Consider the following 18,431-nt stretch of genomic DNA (forward strand, 5'->3'; position numbering starts at 1 on the left):
GGAAAACTTCCTGACAATTAAAATCATACAAGAGTTGAATGGACTGGCTCAGGAGATGGTGGGTTCCTTCTAATTGAGGTCTTCAAGAAAATGATCAATTACCACTTGTTGGAATTCTTGTTCGGGCATGAGTTAGAACAGATGCCCTCTAGGATCAGTCAGTCAAAAAGCATTTATTAAGTGACTAGTATATGCCAGACTCTGTGCTAAGTGCTGGGAATACAAAGAAAAGCACAAGACAGTCTCTGCTCTGAAGGAGCTCACAGTCCTATGGGGACCAGATACAGACAGGATAATTGGAGATAATCAACAGAGAAACAGTAGAATTAAGGGGAATGGGTAAAGCCTTCTTGCAGAAGGCGGGACTGTTGAGACTTGAAGGAAGTCAAGGAACCCAGGAAGCAGAAGTGAGGAGAGAGAGAATTCTAAGCTGATGAAAATGCCCAGAATCAAGAAATGGAATGTTTAGTAGGCGTGGTAAGGAGGCCAGTGTCACTGGATCATAGAGTCCATGTGGGGGAAGGGGGCATCACAGTGGGGAAGGAAGGCTTAAAATGTAAGACTAGAAAGGTAGGAAGTGCCCAAGTTATTGAGAGCTTTGAAAGGCAAACAGAATTCCATATTTGATCCTGGAAGCAATAGAGTGTCATTGGCATTGATTGAACAGGAGGTAAAATGTTCAGGCTTGAGCTTTAGGAAGACCAATTTTTCTAGCTCAATGGAGAATGGGCTAGAAGGGAGAGAGACCTGAGTAAGGGAGAACAACCAGCAGATTATTGCAATAGTCCAGAAATGAGGTCATGAGGATCTGTACGGAAGTGGTGGCAGTGTGAGAGGAGAGAAGGAGGACTACAAAAGAAATGTTTTGAAGGTAGAAATGACAGGACTTGTAAGTAATTGTTTATGGGTGGGGGTGGGGTGGTGAAAGAGAGGAATTTGTCAAAGATCACAGCTAGGTTACAAGCCTGGGTGACTGGGAGGATCTTCCACAGTGGGGAGAGTTTGTGGAAGGGTGGAGATAATGAGTTCAATTTTAGACATGTTGAGTTTAAGATGACGATGACACATCTAGTTTGAGATGTCCAATAGGCATTTGGAAATGTCAGACTAGAAATCAGATCCCTTCTAATTCTGAGATTCTATGATTCTACAATATTTAAAATGTTAATATTACATAATTTAAAATAATTTATCTTTAATATTGCTATATATCCTTATATCTTAGAGATAGAATATTTACTTTCCAAATTAAGTTTTCCCAAGATGAAAATTGTTATGGTCAAATTTGTTATGGTATTCCCTGTATACACAGTAATTAAATACAAAAACTCTTTGAAATACTAAAGCACTACAGAAATGTAGTGTTTTGTAGTTTATAACCGGTAACATTAGGGCAGCTAGGTGGTGCAGTAGATAGAGCACCGGCCCTGAAGTCAGGAGGACCTGAGTTCAAATCTGGTCTTAGACCAAACACTTGACGCTTATTAACTGTGTGATCCTGGGCAGGTCACTTAACCCCAATTGCATTTACATTCACAAAAATATATATATATATATATATATATATATATATATATATATACATATATATACATATATATATATACACAATTGGTAACATTATTTTTATTATTATTTACTGAAGGCAAATGTATTTTTTCTTGAAGCTGAAAGCAGGTCTATATTTATACTTTTCCATAAACTGTAGCAAATAAATAAATAAAAGTTTAAGGAACTTGATTACATAGAAGTAAGTATCTGAAGTGGGATTTGAATAGTGGTTTCCTAACCCCCAGTTCAGTTCATCATCCCTATGCCAAATTGCTTTTATAACTACAAAAAAATGTAAAAAGTCTGAGAAAATATTTTAACATATTTATGCTATATTAAATGTATTAGCATATAGTACTAAAATATATGTTTCAACAGTAGAAACAAGGAATTTTGCTGTATGTCTTTTCTATTGGAACTTGGCTTAAGAATTAAAATAGGAATGACATAGTAATACATACTTGTAAGCTCCCATGAACTTTGAATATCAAATTAACATCAAGAAGTTTCACTGATATCTATGCAAAGGTCCTAGAAAGTGCCCTGAGTAACAGGAAGTCTCTGCAGAGTTGTTGCTGTCTGGCCACACTATTTCTTTTTAAGGAAATGAAGAAACGTAGGTAAAAGTGCTCTGCTGTCAGAGTGGGTTTGACCGTCATTTATCTGTAGTGTCTAAAGTGCAGGAGAAAACAGTCTAGAAGGAAGATACAACAAAGGTAAGTGATATTCCTAGGCTAGAGGTAAAAAAGGAATGAAATATGCTCCTTGCTCTTCACTTTGAATCTTTTTGCTTTTTTTTCATTCATATCTTCTATTTTGTAATATTTTTGAAGTATCTTGCCGAACTTTTCTCTCCCTATGTCACAATTTTCAGTATGCTAGGTATGTCCTGAACTTTTCCATATTGTTGCATAAACAGAATTCCTCGTTCATTTCAGGGAGAGAAGTATTTATCAGAACTAAATTTTGACTTTCATTTTAAAATTTTTGTACTGTTGTTTCAGTCATGTCTGACTTTTTGTAACCTGATTTGGGGTTTTCTTGGCAAAGATCCTGGAGTGGTTTTCCATTTCCTTCTCCAGCTCATTTTGCAGACAAGGAAACTGAGGGAAATAGGGGTAAATGACTTGCCCAGGGTCACGTTGCTAATGTCTGAGGCTGAATTTGAACCCAGGTCTTCCTGACTCCAGGCCTGGTGCTCTATCTGATATTCAAAATGACAGTAATCCAGAGAAAGACCTGATGGAGTCTGAATATGGATCGAAGCATACTATTTTCACTTTCTTTTGTATTTTTTCCATAGTTTTTTTTTCTTTTGTTCTGTTTCTTCTTTCACAACCTGACTAATATGGAAACACGTTTTGCATGATTGCACATGATTAACCTGTATCAGATTGCTTGCTGTCTTGTGGAAGAGGTAGGGGAGGGAAAGAAAAAAATTTGGAATTGAAAAACTTTGAAAAAATGAATGTTGAAAAATGTCTTTACATGTAATTGGAAAAATAAAATACTATTAAACTTTTAAACAATTGACAGTAGTAGGTTTTTTTTGTTTTTGTTTTTGAAACTTAGTAGTGAAGAAGAAATCCTATTGGCCATTGGGAGCATCTTACAGAAATTTATCTGGTATTTCCCTTTGATGTTTTGGTGTGCATAACTGAAAACTAGTCCAATCCATTGGCTTCTATTTTATTTCTCTTTTAAGCACTTCACTTTGCAACAGTTTGTATATTTATGAGGTATATTTTAAGAACATGCTTAAATATTTTGCCAAGAATTTTATATTTTACGGTTCTCAGGTTTCGAGGAAAATGACTGTAATGCAGCTAGATTTGCTTCTAGGTCACAATTTAGTGTCAGACGCAATTTAATGTCAGAAATAATAATAATGATAATGATAATAGCTAACACTTACATATGCTTTTTATATGCTAGGCACCATGCTAAGAGCTTTACAATTTTTATTTCATTTGATCCTTCCAACAACCCTGGAAAATAGGTACTACTATTATCCCCATTTTACAGTTGAGAAAACTAAAGCCAACAGAAGTTAAGTAACTGCCCAAGGTCACACAGCTAGTAAATGTCTGAGGTTGGGAACTCAGGACTTCCTGTATTCCAGGCTTAGCACCCTATCTACTGTATCAGCTAGCTGCCCCTAAATGGAATCAAATTCCATTGGAATTCCAGAAATGGAATTAAAATTCATAGCTCCCAAATGATGAATATTTTATTGGAGTGATGGTGCTTTCCTTGCAGTGCATTTAATATTCTTCAAGCCTTTTAATGATCTTTTAATCAACAGCTAATGAAAACATATAAGTTGTTGTTTGCAAATGTAGCACCTCCCCCCACTCCAACTCTCCCCAGAATTGCTCTTTCAGATTCAATGTACTCTCTGAGTGCACAGTCCACTCAAACCAGTAATTCACAAGCCCTCATTAATGTGTTTGCTTTTTTCCTAGTCATCTAGAGGACACAACTGGTTCAAAGCAAAGACATTTAATTAATAGTAAAAATAAATACATAAAGTCACAACAGAACATCACTTCCTATCCATAAATCTGAGGTATAAATAAACACACTATCAGTGCATGAGTAGAGAAAAGTATGGCTAAAGCACATATTTGGAGGAAAGTATGGCACAATGCCAAGGCCAAGGCATTCACGTAGGGCTAACACAATTGTCCAACCACAAATGTGTTCTGATGATTTCATCATGCTGCTCTCATTGAGCCTGCTTCCCCTGTGCATGGCATCTCTGCTAGGTATGACATTCCACTGGTCCCATGATAGCTTCTTATGATTAACAAGCACCTAGCTTTAGCTGGGTGTTGTTCCATTGATCTCCAGTGGGTTTGTATTGACCACTGGCTACATAGTCTTCTGGACATTGGGCCCTCCTGGGCTTCAACTCTTTAGGATTATCTGTCCACTGTCTCACCAGTCTCCTAAGGTATAGTGGCTAGAATCTCTTCCTAATAAGGGCAGACTTACAACTCATTAGTCATGGCACCACACACAGCTACCACACAAAGTAGAATTAGAATTAGAAGCTTGCTTCTAAGATACTATGAAGGCATTTCTTTTCAGAACCCAATGTCTGGGCAGAGATCATAGCCCTCTATTGCAGACAACTGTCTTAGACATTCCCAAGATCCTCCTTGGTTTAGCAGGTAAATGAGTTTGAGTCAGAACAAAATCTAGGCTACAGAGACAAATATTGGTCTCCCCTCCCTACCTCTTCCCCCAAACCAGCTTCACTGCCTTTATAATACATCTTTGCCAGCAGCAAAATCCTAGAAAAAATAATCTGACTCCCTATACAAAAGTAAGGGTCTACACCTGGCAAAAAACCCATACATTTTCTATTGATCAGTAAGCATTTATCTCTAAACTGGTCATTTGACCAGAACTGACCCAGTATCTCAAGCATGGAGAACAGCCTAAAGTCAGCTAAAAGTATACAGAAAAGCAGTAAGTGAAAGTAAGATTCTTTACCACTTGCTTTGATCAGATCTCATTTATTGAATGTCGGTGTATGGTCATTGCTAAAAGTGAAATGGATCTTGGAGATCCCTTCATTTTATGATGAGAGAAATGATTATTTCTCTTAGATTGATAACCAATTATTGAATCAGAACTAAGGTTTTTCCCCTTTTCTACTTTCTCATTCAGAAATCAGCCCCCTGTAGGTTATTCAGGCAGCCTTTGAATAATGATGTGATAATGAGAAGGAAAACTCAGATCTGTTCAAAAAACAGGTAAAGAAATTTTAGTTTAGGTGAATTGATGGATTCTGGCCCATTGTGTTTTACTTAGACAGGTCTAGGGAAAAGTGGATTCTCCCTTTTAACTAGATTACCCTAGGCAGGTTGATATGGGTAGAGATAAGTCTCTTTGACCAAGACTGAGTGATCAGCGTCACATCCCCCAGGACTTCATTGAAATAAGCCCGCCTCCCTTTATAATAATCGTTCTTCTCATTCAGAGTTGATTACCACCCTCAGAGAACCCACTCTTCCAAGGGCGTGTGAGTGTTGAGTGTGTTCCGTGAGTGATTTTTGGCATTTGAGAGAGCCACTGATCCTTTTCATTAATTATATATTAGCATGATTAATAAAATGATTAATTATTCAGAAACTATGTCTCTCAAACTTTTTATATGTCACAATAAACATGAATATTTCAACCCAAAGAGGTCCTAGAATCATAGAAATAGAGAGGATAGCACCTCAGAGATTATACGATTAATTCAACCCTCCTTTTACATAGGGGAAACTAGGAGCCTAAGGAGATTATATGATTCTCCCAAAGTCACACAGAGTATCTGACATGTGATTTGAACCCAGAACAGTGCTCTTTCCACTGATTAGTAGGCATTGAACTCACAACTCTGGCTCCTAGCTCAGTTCATCTTATTCTGTACTACCTGTTTTAGGCCCTGGGCAGAACATAGAACTAAATATTATGCCTAACTAACAGGGCACAGAGCACATTTGAAATGCTATAGTGTATGTAGATAGGACTCAAGCATTTGGCTGTATCCGTCTTTATGTCACTGGTAAGGTAAGCATAGCAAGGAAGAACAATTGTCAACTTTACAAATTGTTTTTATTTTTACCCTTCAAAATAACAAGCCATCAGTTGATTATGTCCTTGTAGGCCAAGAAACGTGTTAGTAATTGAAACTGTGTTTGAATTTTGCAGATATGTTTAGGTTTCCCAATTCTTGAATTTTACAGGAAAAAGACAAATCATTTAATCAATCAATTATAAAGCATTTATTAAACAAGTACCGGACAGTTCAGTGGAGCAGTGGATAGAGCTCCAGGCCTCAAGTCAGGAGGACTTGAGTTCAAATCTGGCCTCAGACACTGACTAGCTGTGTGACCCTGGGCAAGTTGCTTAATGCTGTTTGCCTCAGTTTCCTTATCTGTAAATTGAGCTGGAGAAGGAAATGGCAAATCATTCTAGTATCTTTGCCAAGGAAACCCCAAAAGGGGTCACAAAGGGTCCAACAGCACTAATCTACTGAACTACAACACAAGAAACACCTACTGTGTGTCAGGCACTATCCTGAGCACTGGGATACAGATGCTAAAATGAAATTATCCCTGCCCTCAAGAAGATTACAGTCTTCAGAGGGAACAACAGGTACACACATAAGTAAATGCAAAGTATATGCAATCATCAAACACTTTCATCAAAAACAGAAATCAAGGCATTGTCGTACAGTACGTGTCTGAGGCATGATTTGTCCCCAGGTCCCTCTGGCTTCGGCACTGGCTCTCTGGCCCTACCGATGTTGCCACTTGGCAAATCAACAAATATTTTGTAAAGGTCTCCTATATCCTAGGTGCCTGGGATACATTTTTTTTAATGATACAGTTCCTGTCCTTATGGAGCTTACCCTCTATTGGAGGATGTATATGGTGGGAAGGGGAACAGTAGTATAAGTACATAGGTAAGCATAATACAAGGTAAGGTTTTTTGGAGGGCAAGGAGAAGTACAGACAAAGGGCTGTACGATCTTTTGAGGAGAGAGAGAAAGAGACAGAAAGAGACAGAAAAAGACAGAGAGAGACAGAGACAGAGAGACTGAGAAACAGAGAGAGAGAGTAATATGCTTTTACCAGGGGGCATCTGGGAAGGCTTCATGTAGGAAGGAGCCCTGGGCTGAGTAGAATTGTGAAAGAAAGAAATGAAGTGGGGTTACATTCTAGGCATGGGTAATGCCCTATGATATATCCAGGCAGGAGGCAGCATATTGAGGTTGGAAAACAGCTAATAGCCTAGCATGACTGGAATGTAGATGCCATCTTGGGAAGTAATGCGGAATAAGGCTAGAAAGGTAGGCTGGAGTCAAATTGTGGTGGGCCTTTGATGCCAGGGTAAGGAAGCACTTTATCTTAGTGATAACAGGAAGACACTGAAGGTTTAAGCAGGGTTGTGACATGGACATAAGGGTTAGAAAGATACTTTGGCAACAATATGGAAGATGCATTGGAAAAGAAAGAGAGGGAGTGGGCAGAGAGACCTAAATTAGGAAGCTATTATAATAGTCATATTAAGTGCCTACTGGTACTATGAACCAGGCACTGTGCTAAGCATTTTACAAATATTATCTCTTTTGATCCTTACAACAACCTTGTGAGGTAGGTACTACTATTATTCCCCCTTTTTTTACAGTTGAGGAAACTGAGGCAGACAGAAGTTAAGTGACTTGCCCAAGGTCACACAACTAGTAAGTGTCTGAGACTGTATTTGAACTCAAATCTTCCTGACTCTAAGCATCCACTGTGTCACCTCTAGGAACATTTGTCTCTAGGCAAATGACTCTAAAACTTCCAGCCTGGGTGACTGAGTGACCGGGAGGATACACCAATAGATGCAGAGGAATTGGGGGTGGGGAATGCTTTTAATTAGTTAGTCAATAAGCTTTTATTAAGCCCTTACTATGTGCTAGGCACTATGGTAAGTACTGAGGATACAAAGAAAGGTAAACACATAGTCCTTGCCCTCAAGGAGTTGACATTCTAATGGAGAGGAGACAGCATGTAAATAATTATGTACATTCAAGATGTATGTGTATATATACGCATATATATATATACATACATATATACATGCAGATAGAGTAAATGGAACATAATCTCAGAAGAAAAACATTAGCAGTGGGAAATAGGGAAAAGAGGCACCCAAGAAAAGTCTTTTTCATGAGGTGTGATCTCATTTTAGACTTGGAAAAAACCAAGTTGGGAGTGAAGAGGGATACCATTGCAAGAATGAGAGACAATGAATGAAAATGCACAGGACCAGAAGATGGCAAGAGGACCAGTGTCTTCAGAGCTTGGAATTTCTGAAGGGGAGTAAGAATATGTGGAAGGGAGTAAAATGTAAAAAGACTGGAAAGGTAGGAAGGAGCCGGGCCGTGAAGGGCTTAAAAGGTAAGCATGATCCTTGAGGCAATAGGGAGCCACTTTAGGAAGATCACTTTGGACTTTGATCCCTTTGAAGCTGAGGGGAGTATAGTCCCGAGTGGAAAGATACTTGAGTCAGGCAGACCCATCAACAAGCTAAGGCAAGGCTGAGGTGATGCGGGCTTGCACTAGGGTAGCGGCAGTGTCAGAGGAGAGACGGGACCATATTCAAGAGGTGTAATAAGGTAAAAAGGACAGGTTTTGGCAATAGATTGGATAGGAGGGATGAGAAAGAATGAGGAGTCAAGAATGACACCTAGCTTACAAGCCTAGGTTATTGGTTTGCAGGATGATGGTACATTTGACAGTAATAGGAAAATGAGAAAGCAAGGATGACCTGAAGGGGAAAGATAATGAGCTCGGTTTTTGACATGTTGAGTTGTAGGTGTCTATAGGCCATCTAGTATAAAATGTCCAACAGACAGTGGGTTATTCAAGGCTGGAGATCAACAGAGAGTTTAGGGCTAGATTAATAGACCAGAAAACTATCTGCATTGAAATGATAAATGAAGTCATGAGAGCTGATGAGATCGCCAGGCAAGATAGCATAGAGGGAGAAAAACAATGACCCAGACCAAAGCCAACTGCACTTGGTGCCTCTGCTTGTCTTCTCAGCCTCTTAATGTCTCTTATGAAATAGAAGAGAGATATCAGACAGTGGCTGGTGGAGATGGGCAGATCAAGTGAGAATTTTTTTTAAAGAATGCTTGTAGGCAGCAGGAAGCAGCCCATAAGACAGGAAAAGATTGAAGATTACCGAGAAAGTGGAAATGATAGAAGGAGCAGTCTGCTGGAGAAGATGGAAGGGAATAGAATCAAAGGTACATTTAGAGGGGTTTGCCTTGGCAAGGAATGGCTATCTCTTTGTGTGAAGAAAGTAGAAGACATCTGAACGACATGAGATGAGGCTAAGGGGAGTATTGGAAGCTTTAAATGGATGGACCCAATTTTTTCAGTGAAGTATGAGGCAAAGTCCTCAGCTGGTAGGATAGTGGAGAAAGATGCCATGGGAGGCTTGAGGAGGGATGAAAAGGTTTGGAATAACTACTGTGGAGAATGGGATTGGGAACTGATTGGGAAGTATAAAGGATTGCCTTGCTCCAGTGATAGCCCAGTTGAGATTATGTAACACAAATTTCTAGTGGTTCCAATCAGTACGGTTTTGTGATTTTTCTCCAGCTTGATTCAACAGTTGGTGAATAGGAGTGAAGGCATTGAATGGAGAGAGTAATTCAAGGTTGAGGCTTGGCAGGGCAAGATCATGAATAGGAGAAGGAGGTAAGGGACCGGAGAGAAGATGAGAGGGTAGAGTGGAACTGATTCACCAAGGAGTTGAGATAAAGAGAGTGTAGCCCATGCAGGGGTAATAGTCTGGGGATTGGAAGTCACTGTGAGGGTGAAGGGGCTTAGAAGCTGGATAGTAAAGAAAAAGTTGAAAATGACAGAAGATAATGTTCAGATAAAAGAATTCCGGAGTTCATGAATGTGGAAGTGGAACACTTCTGGTTGATAAATGGCAAGATCAAAGACATGACCAACTCTGAGTGGAGCTGAGGTGGAGGAGAGAAGTAGGCCATGGAAAATGAGGAGGTTGAGGAACTAGGAACTAGGAAGTTAGGGCGTATGAGTACTAGTATGAATGTTGAAGTCCTCTAGTATGAGATCAGGAGTTGAGGAAGAAAGACCATGAGTCAGGCACTGAATTCATTGAGAAGGAGAAGAGAGCATCCTGGGGGTCACCAGACTAACAGATTAGTCAGAATCACATGAGACTAGCTACCAGGTTACAATGTGCTAAATGGGTATTGTAAGTTTGTCCGGCCAATGGCACGGGTACTTTTATGGTCCAGTAACAATTCACTTCCCCAACCATTTATTAAGTATCTACTGTGTTCAAAGTCTGGTGCTACCCGACATGGGTTCAGGGGATAGATACAAAACTCACACCAAAAAAAAAAAAAAGCTATTAACGAAATTGAAGTCTTAGTAGTTATATGAAGATGTATTCGTCTAAAGAAGTCATATGAGCCCTTTGAACTATAATACCCTTAACCCATGTAAAGTTTTAATGATATCTTAGTAACAGTTCTACAACTTTGTTTTAAAATGCTTAAATCATTTAATTATTTGTTGGAACTGATCAGTCTATCCAGATTCCTCATGCCATATTTTCCTATTACCATAAACTCTAACCAAAGACATACTTTATATTACTGTTGCTGTGTCAATCAGTTATTTCCATCTCTTCATGACCCCGTGGACCACACTCTCCATGGTTTCTTGATGAAGAGTGGTTTGCCCTTTCCATCTTCAGTGGATTAAGGCAAACAGGTTAAATGATTTGCCCAGGGTCACACAGCTAGTAAGTATCTGAAGATTTGAACTCAGGTCTTTCTGACTCCAAGCCCAGCACTCTAGCCACTGTGCCAACTAGCTGCCTTTTTTATATTACCAGTTAATTTTAACTATTAACAAGAAAATGTGGAAAAAAACTTCTGTTACAGTGTTAGGAAAACACCAGGCTTCTCTTTCATCTGCAAATGTAATGCCAAGAGAATTTGAACTAAGATCTGGATTCAAATTCTGGCTCTGTTACTTTAGCAATGGACTATATTTCTGAAGTGTGATGTACGTTAGTAGTAATGTTTTATTATCATTGAAAGACAGTGTGGAATAGTGGAGAAAGTTCTGGGTCTGGTGTCAGATAGATCTGGGGTCAAACCTCCCTTCTGATCACTGTTACCCTGGATGAGTCCCTTCACCTCTCAGCCTCAGTCAGTTTCCTTTCTCAAAAAGAGGAATGATAATACTTGTAGTATCTGCCTCACAGTGTTGTTGTGAGGCACAAAAGAGAACGTATGGAACATTCTTGTAGTCTATGCTTTCTGGTGCTCTGTCAGCATCAGCTGGTATTCTGCGTGAAATTAGTCATGGAAATCCTCAGTTGGAATTCTTGTCTTTCTCTATTAACTTTTAGCAAAGAAAATTGTGACACATAAAGTTTTGCTTGGTATTAGTGATTGTTCTTAGCAACATATGCCCTAGCCCAAGGGTGGGGAACATGGCGTCTCGAGATCACATATGGCCCTCTAGGTCCTCAAGGGTGGCCCTTTGACTGAATCCATTTCCTTCGGAGGAAATGGTCAAAGGGCCACCCTTGAGGACCTAGAGGGCCACATGTGGCCTTGAGGCCAGGGGTTCCCCACCCCTCCCTTAGCCTATTTGGTTTGGGGTTTGAAAACACGTATGGACATGAACACCTGAGGCACAAAAATGCTTCTAGTTGGGGATTTGGGTATCTACAGGAACCAAGAACAGAGATCTGTTTCCTAGGAAGGATAATTATACAAGTAATGACAGCAATGCAATATGAAGGTGCTGCCTCTTTAATGAGCTGTGACTGTTGAAAAGATGTTCCGAAGAAAAGATAAGTATTTGTCCTCTGTTTGTGGAGTTAGGACAGTTACCATGATTAGGTTTAGAGATTGTTCCTATAGTACAGAAAGATAGTTGCCTAGCTGTGTGAAGAATTTCAAAACTGACCTTTTGACATCAATGAAGTAGTTTAGATGAAATATTAAAAGAAGCAGAGAAAAACTCCCCGTTGGTTGGAGGGGATCCTCCCGGAAAGATTTACAGAATGATGTGGACTAGAGTAGCATAGAATGAGAGCAGTGGGTGGACAGGCTGCCACCTGTGTCAGGGAACGGAGTGTTTTTATAGAGCCACTCACCTATGGAAATGCTTCAGGGAGTACCAGAGTAAATTATGGTGTTTTTTTTTCCAACTTGAAGACTACTCATTTGTATTCAGAGTTCATTAGGCACTAACTGCTGCTATTTGGTCTATGACCAATTGTTGTTAAAATGTGTCATCTTATGTATTTCTATATTGTGTGAGTAGTTACAGAAACATGTAGGAACATAGACTTGAAAAACTTTAAATGTGGGTTTGGTTCAACCCACCGATTTTAAAGAACTGAAAAAATATATAAAGCATATAAATATCTCACAATATGTCTTTTAAAAATAGCCATACCAAAATGAATGAATGAATGAATGAACGAGCGAATGAATGAATGAAAATAACCATATCCAGCATGGCAAAGGTTGGACACATGGGCAGCAGTGCAGGTATAAAAATGTTTGAAGGGCTGCCATATGAAAGAGGGATTGAACTTGGCTTGCTTGATCCCAGAGGGCAGAAGAAGGAGAAATGGGTGAAAGTCAAACAGATTTAGGCTAAATGTAAGGAAAAACTAGAAATGGTTAAAGCCATCCTAAAGTGGAAAGGTCTATTTCAGGGGGGAGTCAACATCCCTCCCCCCAACGCTCACTGAAGGCCTGCAGGTGAACATTGGATGACTCTTTGTCTGGTCCATCATAGATGGGATTCTTGGTGAGCTTGGACTAGAGTATTTCTGGAGTCTCTTCCAATTCTGACATTCTATGACACATTTTTATTTATTAAAACAACAACAACAACAACAACAACAACAACAACACACGTCTACTTGACCGATCTACTTAAAAATCTTTCAAATGAAAAACAAAGTTAGTAGTGACTACGAGGCAGCTCTATATCCATTAAGCTTTCTGACTCAGATCAACTGCTGACTCTTCCAGGAAACTTTTAATAATTATCCCTCCAATCTGCCTAAGGGAAGGGAAGCTCCTACACAAGTAGGGACTTTTTGGGGGGGTCTTTTTTGTCCTAGCACATAGTAGGTACTCAATGAAAGCTTGTTGATTGATTATTAGTGGCCATTTCCTCTAGAAATTACTTTCTGTTTTCCTATCTGGGTCAATGCTATAGTCCTCTTCCCTCCCCTCAGCATCCCCTTCCCACAGTATCTATCCTTCCTGCCCTCAACCACTTCCCTAGCCAGGGGAACATATGTTTCTTGAGCTAGGTGCTGGTGGTGCAAAGATGAAGCCCGGACCCTGTTCTCCAGACACTTACTCCCCCACTAATAGTTGGACTCCATTTTGTTTTCCCTTCTATGGACCAAGGTCACAGTTTTCCATCAGTCATTTTCTATTTTCCTACAGAATCATCACTTGCTTTTTCATTCTGTCATTTATCCTTCCCATCACCTGTTTCTATAATCAGTACAGTTATCCCTTCGGTGGCCCTGTAATTCTGGAAAATTCACTAAAAATGTCTTGACCCTTTGTACCAGAGAAGAAGAAATTGTGTATATTTATGGTATTAAAAGATAAAATATGTTGGTTGATATTATACAATACTATACACACACACACACACACACACACACACATTTTATGCATTTCTGAGTTTCTAAACTTTTTCTGTCATCTGTTGGCCTTTGTGTGTGGTCTGTGGCTTCCATAAAATTTCTCCCAAATTCCCATTTAATTTCTTACACTGACCTGACATATATTGAAACTGTGATAAGGAAAGTCAGATGTGGAAGGGATAACTGTATTTGTGAGTGACTTTAAACACCTCCCAGCCTTCCAATGAGTGCTGAAGTCACCCTCTGAAGGGCTGATATGGCACACAACACAAGGGCTTTTCCCAGAACGCATTTTCAAATGCCAACAGTTGCTAATGCTTTGCTTGTTATATAGTCTTCACCATTCATTTGTATTTAGTCTGGATGGCAAATCCCAGTTGTTAATTAGATGGTAATGGTATATAGTTGGATACTCTGGTTAAGAGAGGAGTGGTCCACATGAGAGGCTATTCATTCCCGTTTCTCTTCAAGCCACCGTACCAGACTAAGTCCAGTAGAGTAGACTCTTTTTGTTGATATGGCAGTGGTAACAGTAGGGTTCACCACAGTGGTAGGGGTATCTAAGACTATTATGTATTAGTCTAAATGGAAAACTTATTCTACCTTTTTTTCCCCCTGTAATTAACTACTCTTTATGAAAGAGATTTTAAAGCTACAGTATACCGTTTTGTTTTTTGTTTTTTTTGCTGTTGTTGTTGTTTCTTTCTTTCTTTTTTTTTTTTTTTAGGCAATTGGGGTTAAGTGACTTGCCCAGGGTCACACAGCTAGTAAGTGTCAAGTGTTTGGTCTGAGACAGGATTTGAACTCAGGTCCTCCTGACTTCAGGGCCAGTGCTCTATCTACTATGCCACCTAGCTGCCCCCTCCAAATGGAAAACTGAGGGAGAAAAGGAAGTTATCTCTATTACTTCCAGCAAATACTAAGGTGGTATAGCTAAATAGCCAGAAGCGTACTTCCAATTTTAGTCTCTCTGGGTCAAAATTAGAAATCAGAAGTAAATTCTTTGTATGTTTGAGGATACTAATATGAAATTTTACAATCTAAATTCGTGTTATGAATTTGACTTCTCATACTAATACTAACAGTTCAAAACATGGAGTTTCCATTTCTTGTTTAGTTAGAGTTCAACTTTTGCTTTGAGGGAACTACCTATTCAGATCAGTCAGTCAGCAAGTATTTATTCAGCACTTTCCATGTGCCAGGCACTGTTCTAGTGCTGGGGATACCAAGAAAGGCAAAGACAGTGCCTTCTCTCAAAGAGCTCACAGTCTAATGGAGGAGACGATGTGCAAATAGCTATGTACAAACAGGTGCAGCTAGGTGGTGCAGTGAATAGAGTGCTGGGTCTAAAGTTTTTGTGAGTTCAAATCTGGCCCCAGACACTTATTAGATGTGTGACCCTGGGCAAGTCACTTAACCCTGTTTGCCTCAGTTTCCTCATCTGTAAAATGAGCTGGAGAAGGAAATAGCAAACTATTCCAGTATCTCTGTCACAAAAACCCCAAGTGGGGTCATGAAGAGTTGGACGTGACTGAAATGACTAAACAACAACATGTACAAACAAACATTTAGGAAGGACTGGAAAAGGCTTGCTGCAGAAGGTGGGATTTTAACTTCAGCTTGAAGGAAGCCAAAGAAGCCAAGAGACAGAGATGAGGAGGGTCAGGACATGGAGTGCCAGCAGACATTTATTAAGCACCAAATATGTGTCAGGCACTGTACTAGACTATTCAAGTATAAGGGTTAAAATAAAGCAACATCTGTGCTCAAGGAAATTATATTCTGCTCCCAGGAAACAACACACATACAAAGATACACAAAATATACGCCAATAAGCACAAGGTCACTGGGGGCAAGGAGTCACAATCAGCTGAGGTATCTGAAAAACCTTTGTGGAGAGACAGAAGCACTTTAGATGACTTGAAAGGAAATTAGAGATTCTAGGAGAAGAGATGGAGAAGTTGGGTATTCCACACATGGCAGACAGCCAGTGAAAAAACAGAGAGATTGGAAACTGTTGTGTGGAAGGAATGACAAGGCTAGGTTAGCTGGACTGCAGAGAATGCAGAGGAGATAATGTACAGCAAAGCTGGAAAGTTAAATTTGAGTCAGGCTTTACATTTCTTATTTATAGAAGAGTTTTTACTTAATCCTGAGAGTCACTGGAGCATTTTTGAGTCAATGAGCGACATGGTTAGACCAGAGGTTTAGGAAAAACACTTCAGCAGCTGTGTGGATGACAGATTGGAGGAGGGACAAATCTGACTTTGGGAAACCAAAGAAGCAGCTCTGGTAATTGACAGTCAATAATAAATATTTATTGAGCACATATTATGTGTCTTCAGGCATTGTGCTAAGCACTGGGGATACAAAGAAAGGTCAAAGACAGTCCCTGCTCTCAAAGAGCCCCCGCTCTAAATGGGGAAACAATATGCAAACAATTATGTACAAACAAGCAATACACAGAATAAATTGGAGGCAATCAATGGAAGAAAGGCACTAGAATGATGGGAGATCAGGAAAGGCTTTCTGTAGAAGGTAGGAGTTTTAGCTGGGACTTGACCACTGTAGGAGCAACTGTAAGCGGACCAGTGTGGCTGGATCATAGAGTGTGTCGAGGGGAGTAATGTGTGAGAAATCAGGAAAGGTAGGAAGGCACCAGGTTATCAAGAACTTTAAATGCTTCTATTTAAATGTTTACATTTGATCTTGGATGTAATAGGGAGCCAATGAAGTGATTAATCGCATGTACTGTTAACTCACGTGCATTGCATTTTCTCTAGAATACTACTTGAATAAACTTTCCTTCTCTTCTTTCTCAGAATTGTACAATGCCACACTACAAACTCATTTATTTTAACATGAGAGGGAGAGCAGAAATTATTCGATACCTTTTTGCCTACTTAGACATACAGTATGAGGACCATCGGATAAGTCAAGATGACTGGCCGGCAGTCAAACAAAGTAAGTGGAATAAGTAAAACACTGATGCTTCTTGACCAATGCTTTGATCAATAGGGATGAGAACCGTAGTGGTTTCTTCCTATTTCTCAACACGGCAATACTGTAAGCATGTAAAAAAAGGTGATTTCCTACTTTGGGGTAATGGCAAGAGCTGATTATTCATTCAATTTATCAGCACCCACAATCTCATTTTTGAGGCTATTTTTGACCACTGTATTAGATTACCACATACATGCTTAAGATTGTGGCAGGAAAGAGGTGCCCATAAGTACAACAGAAAGCGTCCCTCAAATCCTGAAGAATGCCCAAATGAATATCATAAAGGCCAGATAGTTTGCATATACTTCATTTGAAAACTATTTTTAAAGAAGTTTCTCCTTATTCTGACATTTTGTTTTTCAGCTGAAGCTGATATTTAATCTTACCTAGGCTGTGTCTTTTCATTTTTAGGTCCATACATAATATTTCCCTAGAGAAAAGGAGACTGTACCCATGTGCCCACTTGTAGTCTTTCAAAGTTGTCTAGAGCACTGAGAAGTTAAGTGAGCCCAGGGTAAGCCAGTGTATGTCAGAAGAAGCACTTGAACCCAGGTCGTCTCAACTCTGAGGCCAGCTCTCTATATCATGCCACACTCAGTGCTTCGCTTGTCTTTTCATGGTTATAAAATCCTTATTTTACAGTTGAAGAAATGAAAGCTATACAGGCGAAGTGAGCAACTCAAGTATACAGGCTGAAATTCAGCAAAACTTCCTATTGAGTGCTTGGGATTCAGAGTTGTAATGGAATTTAGTGATCATTTAACTGAATTCTTTCCTTTTTTTTTTTCCTTTTCTGCAAGGCAATGAGGTTAAGTGACTTGCCCAGGGTCACACAACTAGTAATTGTCAAGTGTCTGGTCTGAGACTGGATTTGAACTCAGGTCCTCCTGACTCCAGGACCAGTGCTCTATCTACTGTGCCACCCAACAGCCCCGTACTCTTTCCTTTTTTTAGATGAGGATACAAGGCTCAGAGAAGTTAGAGACAGAAGAGAGAAAGCAGAGAGGAGAGGACTCAGATCCAGGTCCCCGTTCCTCTCATATCATGTCTCTTTCTTTTAGGTGGTAAGTTTGTGAGCTAAGTGTTGGTGTTGGCATTTAGTCATTAGGATTTTTTTTCAGTTAATATAAATCAAAGAACTAAGAGTCCATTTTAATTTCTCAGAATGCCATAATTCATATTCCAACTGCAAGACCATTATTTCATTTTAATATCTACAAGGATGCTATTTCCGCAAAATCTCTACAAATATGGAAATTGCCAGTTAAGAGTTGGAACGGACCCCAGTGGCCAACTAGTGCAAACTCTATCTGAAAGGACCCCCACAGTAACACACCAAACAAGTGGCCATCTGGACTCTGCTTGAAGACCAAAAGAAGGAGCAACCTCTCTAGGCATCCCCCTTCCCCATCACTCCCAGTTCTGCCCTTTGGGACCAAATAGAACAAGTCTAATCCCTATTATACACAACAGCCCTTCACATACTTACACCCAGCTATCCTGTCCCCCCTGAATTTCTTCTTCCTTTCTTCTCCTCCTCCTCTTCTTTTTTCCTCCTCCTCCTCCTCCTTTTCTTCTTTCTCCTCCTCCTCCTCCTTCTTCTCTTCTTCTTTTCTCCTTCTCCTTCTCCTCCT

At 39.7% G+C, this 18,431-nt stretch overlaps 1 protein-coding gene across 2 annotated transcripts in view; it reads left to right on the forward strand.

Moving 5' to 3' along the window:
- The first annotated feature begins 2,134 nt into the window (after nt 1-2,134).
- HPGDS (hematopoietic prostaglandin D synthase) overlaps nt 2,135-18,431 on the forward strand; it is a 35,386-nt gene continuing 19,089 nt past the window's right edge. Inside the window, exons 1-3 of one of the 2 annotated variants that reach the window (XM_027837618.1) lie at nt 2,135-2,267; nt 8,293-8,501; nt 16,617-16,758. In XM_027837618.1, the coding sequence (XP_027693419.1) occupies nt 16,626-16,758 (133 nt within the window). In that variant the 5' untranslated portion in view covers nt 2,135-2,267; nt 8,293-8,501; nt 16,617-16,625. The remainder of the gene's footprint in view (nt 2,268-8,292; nt 8,502-16,616; nt 16,759-18,431) is intronic. The other variant, XM_027837617.1, reaches the window with a different exon arrangement.

The sequence above is a fragment of the Vombatus ursinus genome, unplaced genomic scaffold (genome assembly GCF_900497805.2).
Source record: "Vombatus ursinus unplaced genomic scaffold, bare-nosed wombat genome assembly UNPS02014821.1, whole genome shotgun sequence".
Taxonomy (NCBI): Eukaryota; Metazoa; Chordata; class Mammalia; order Diprotodontia; family Vombatidae; genus Vombatus; species Vombatus ursinus.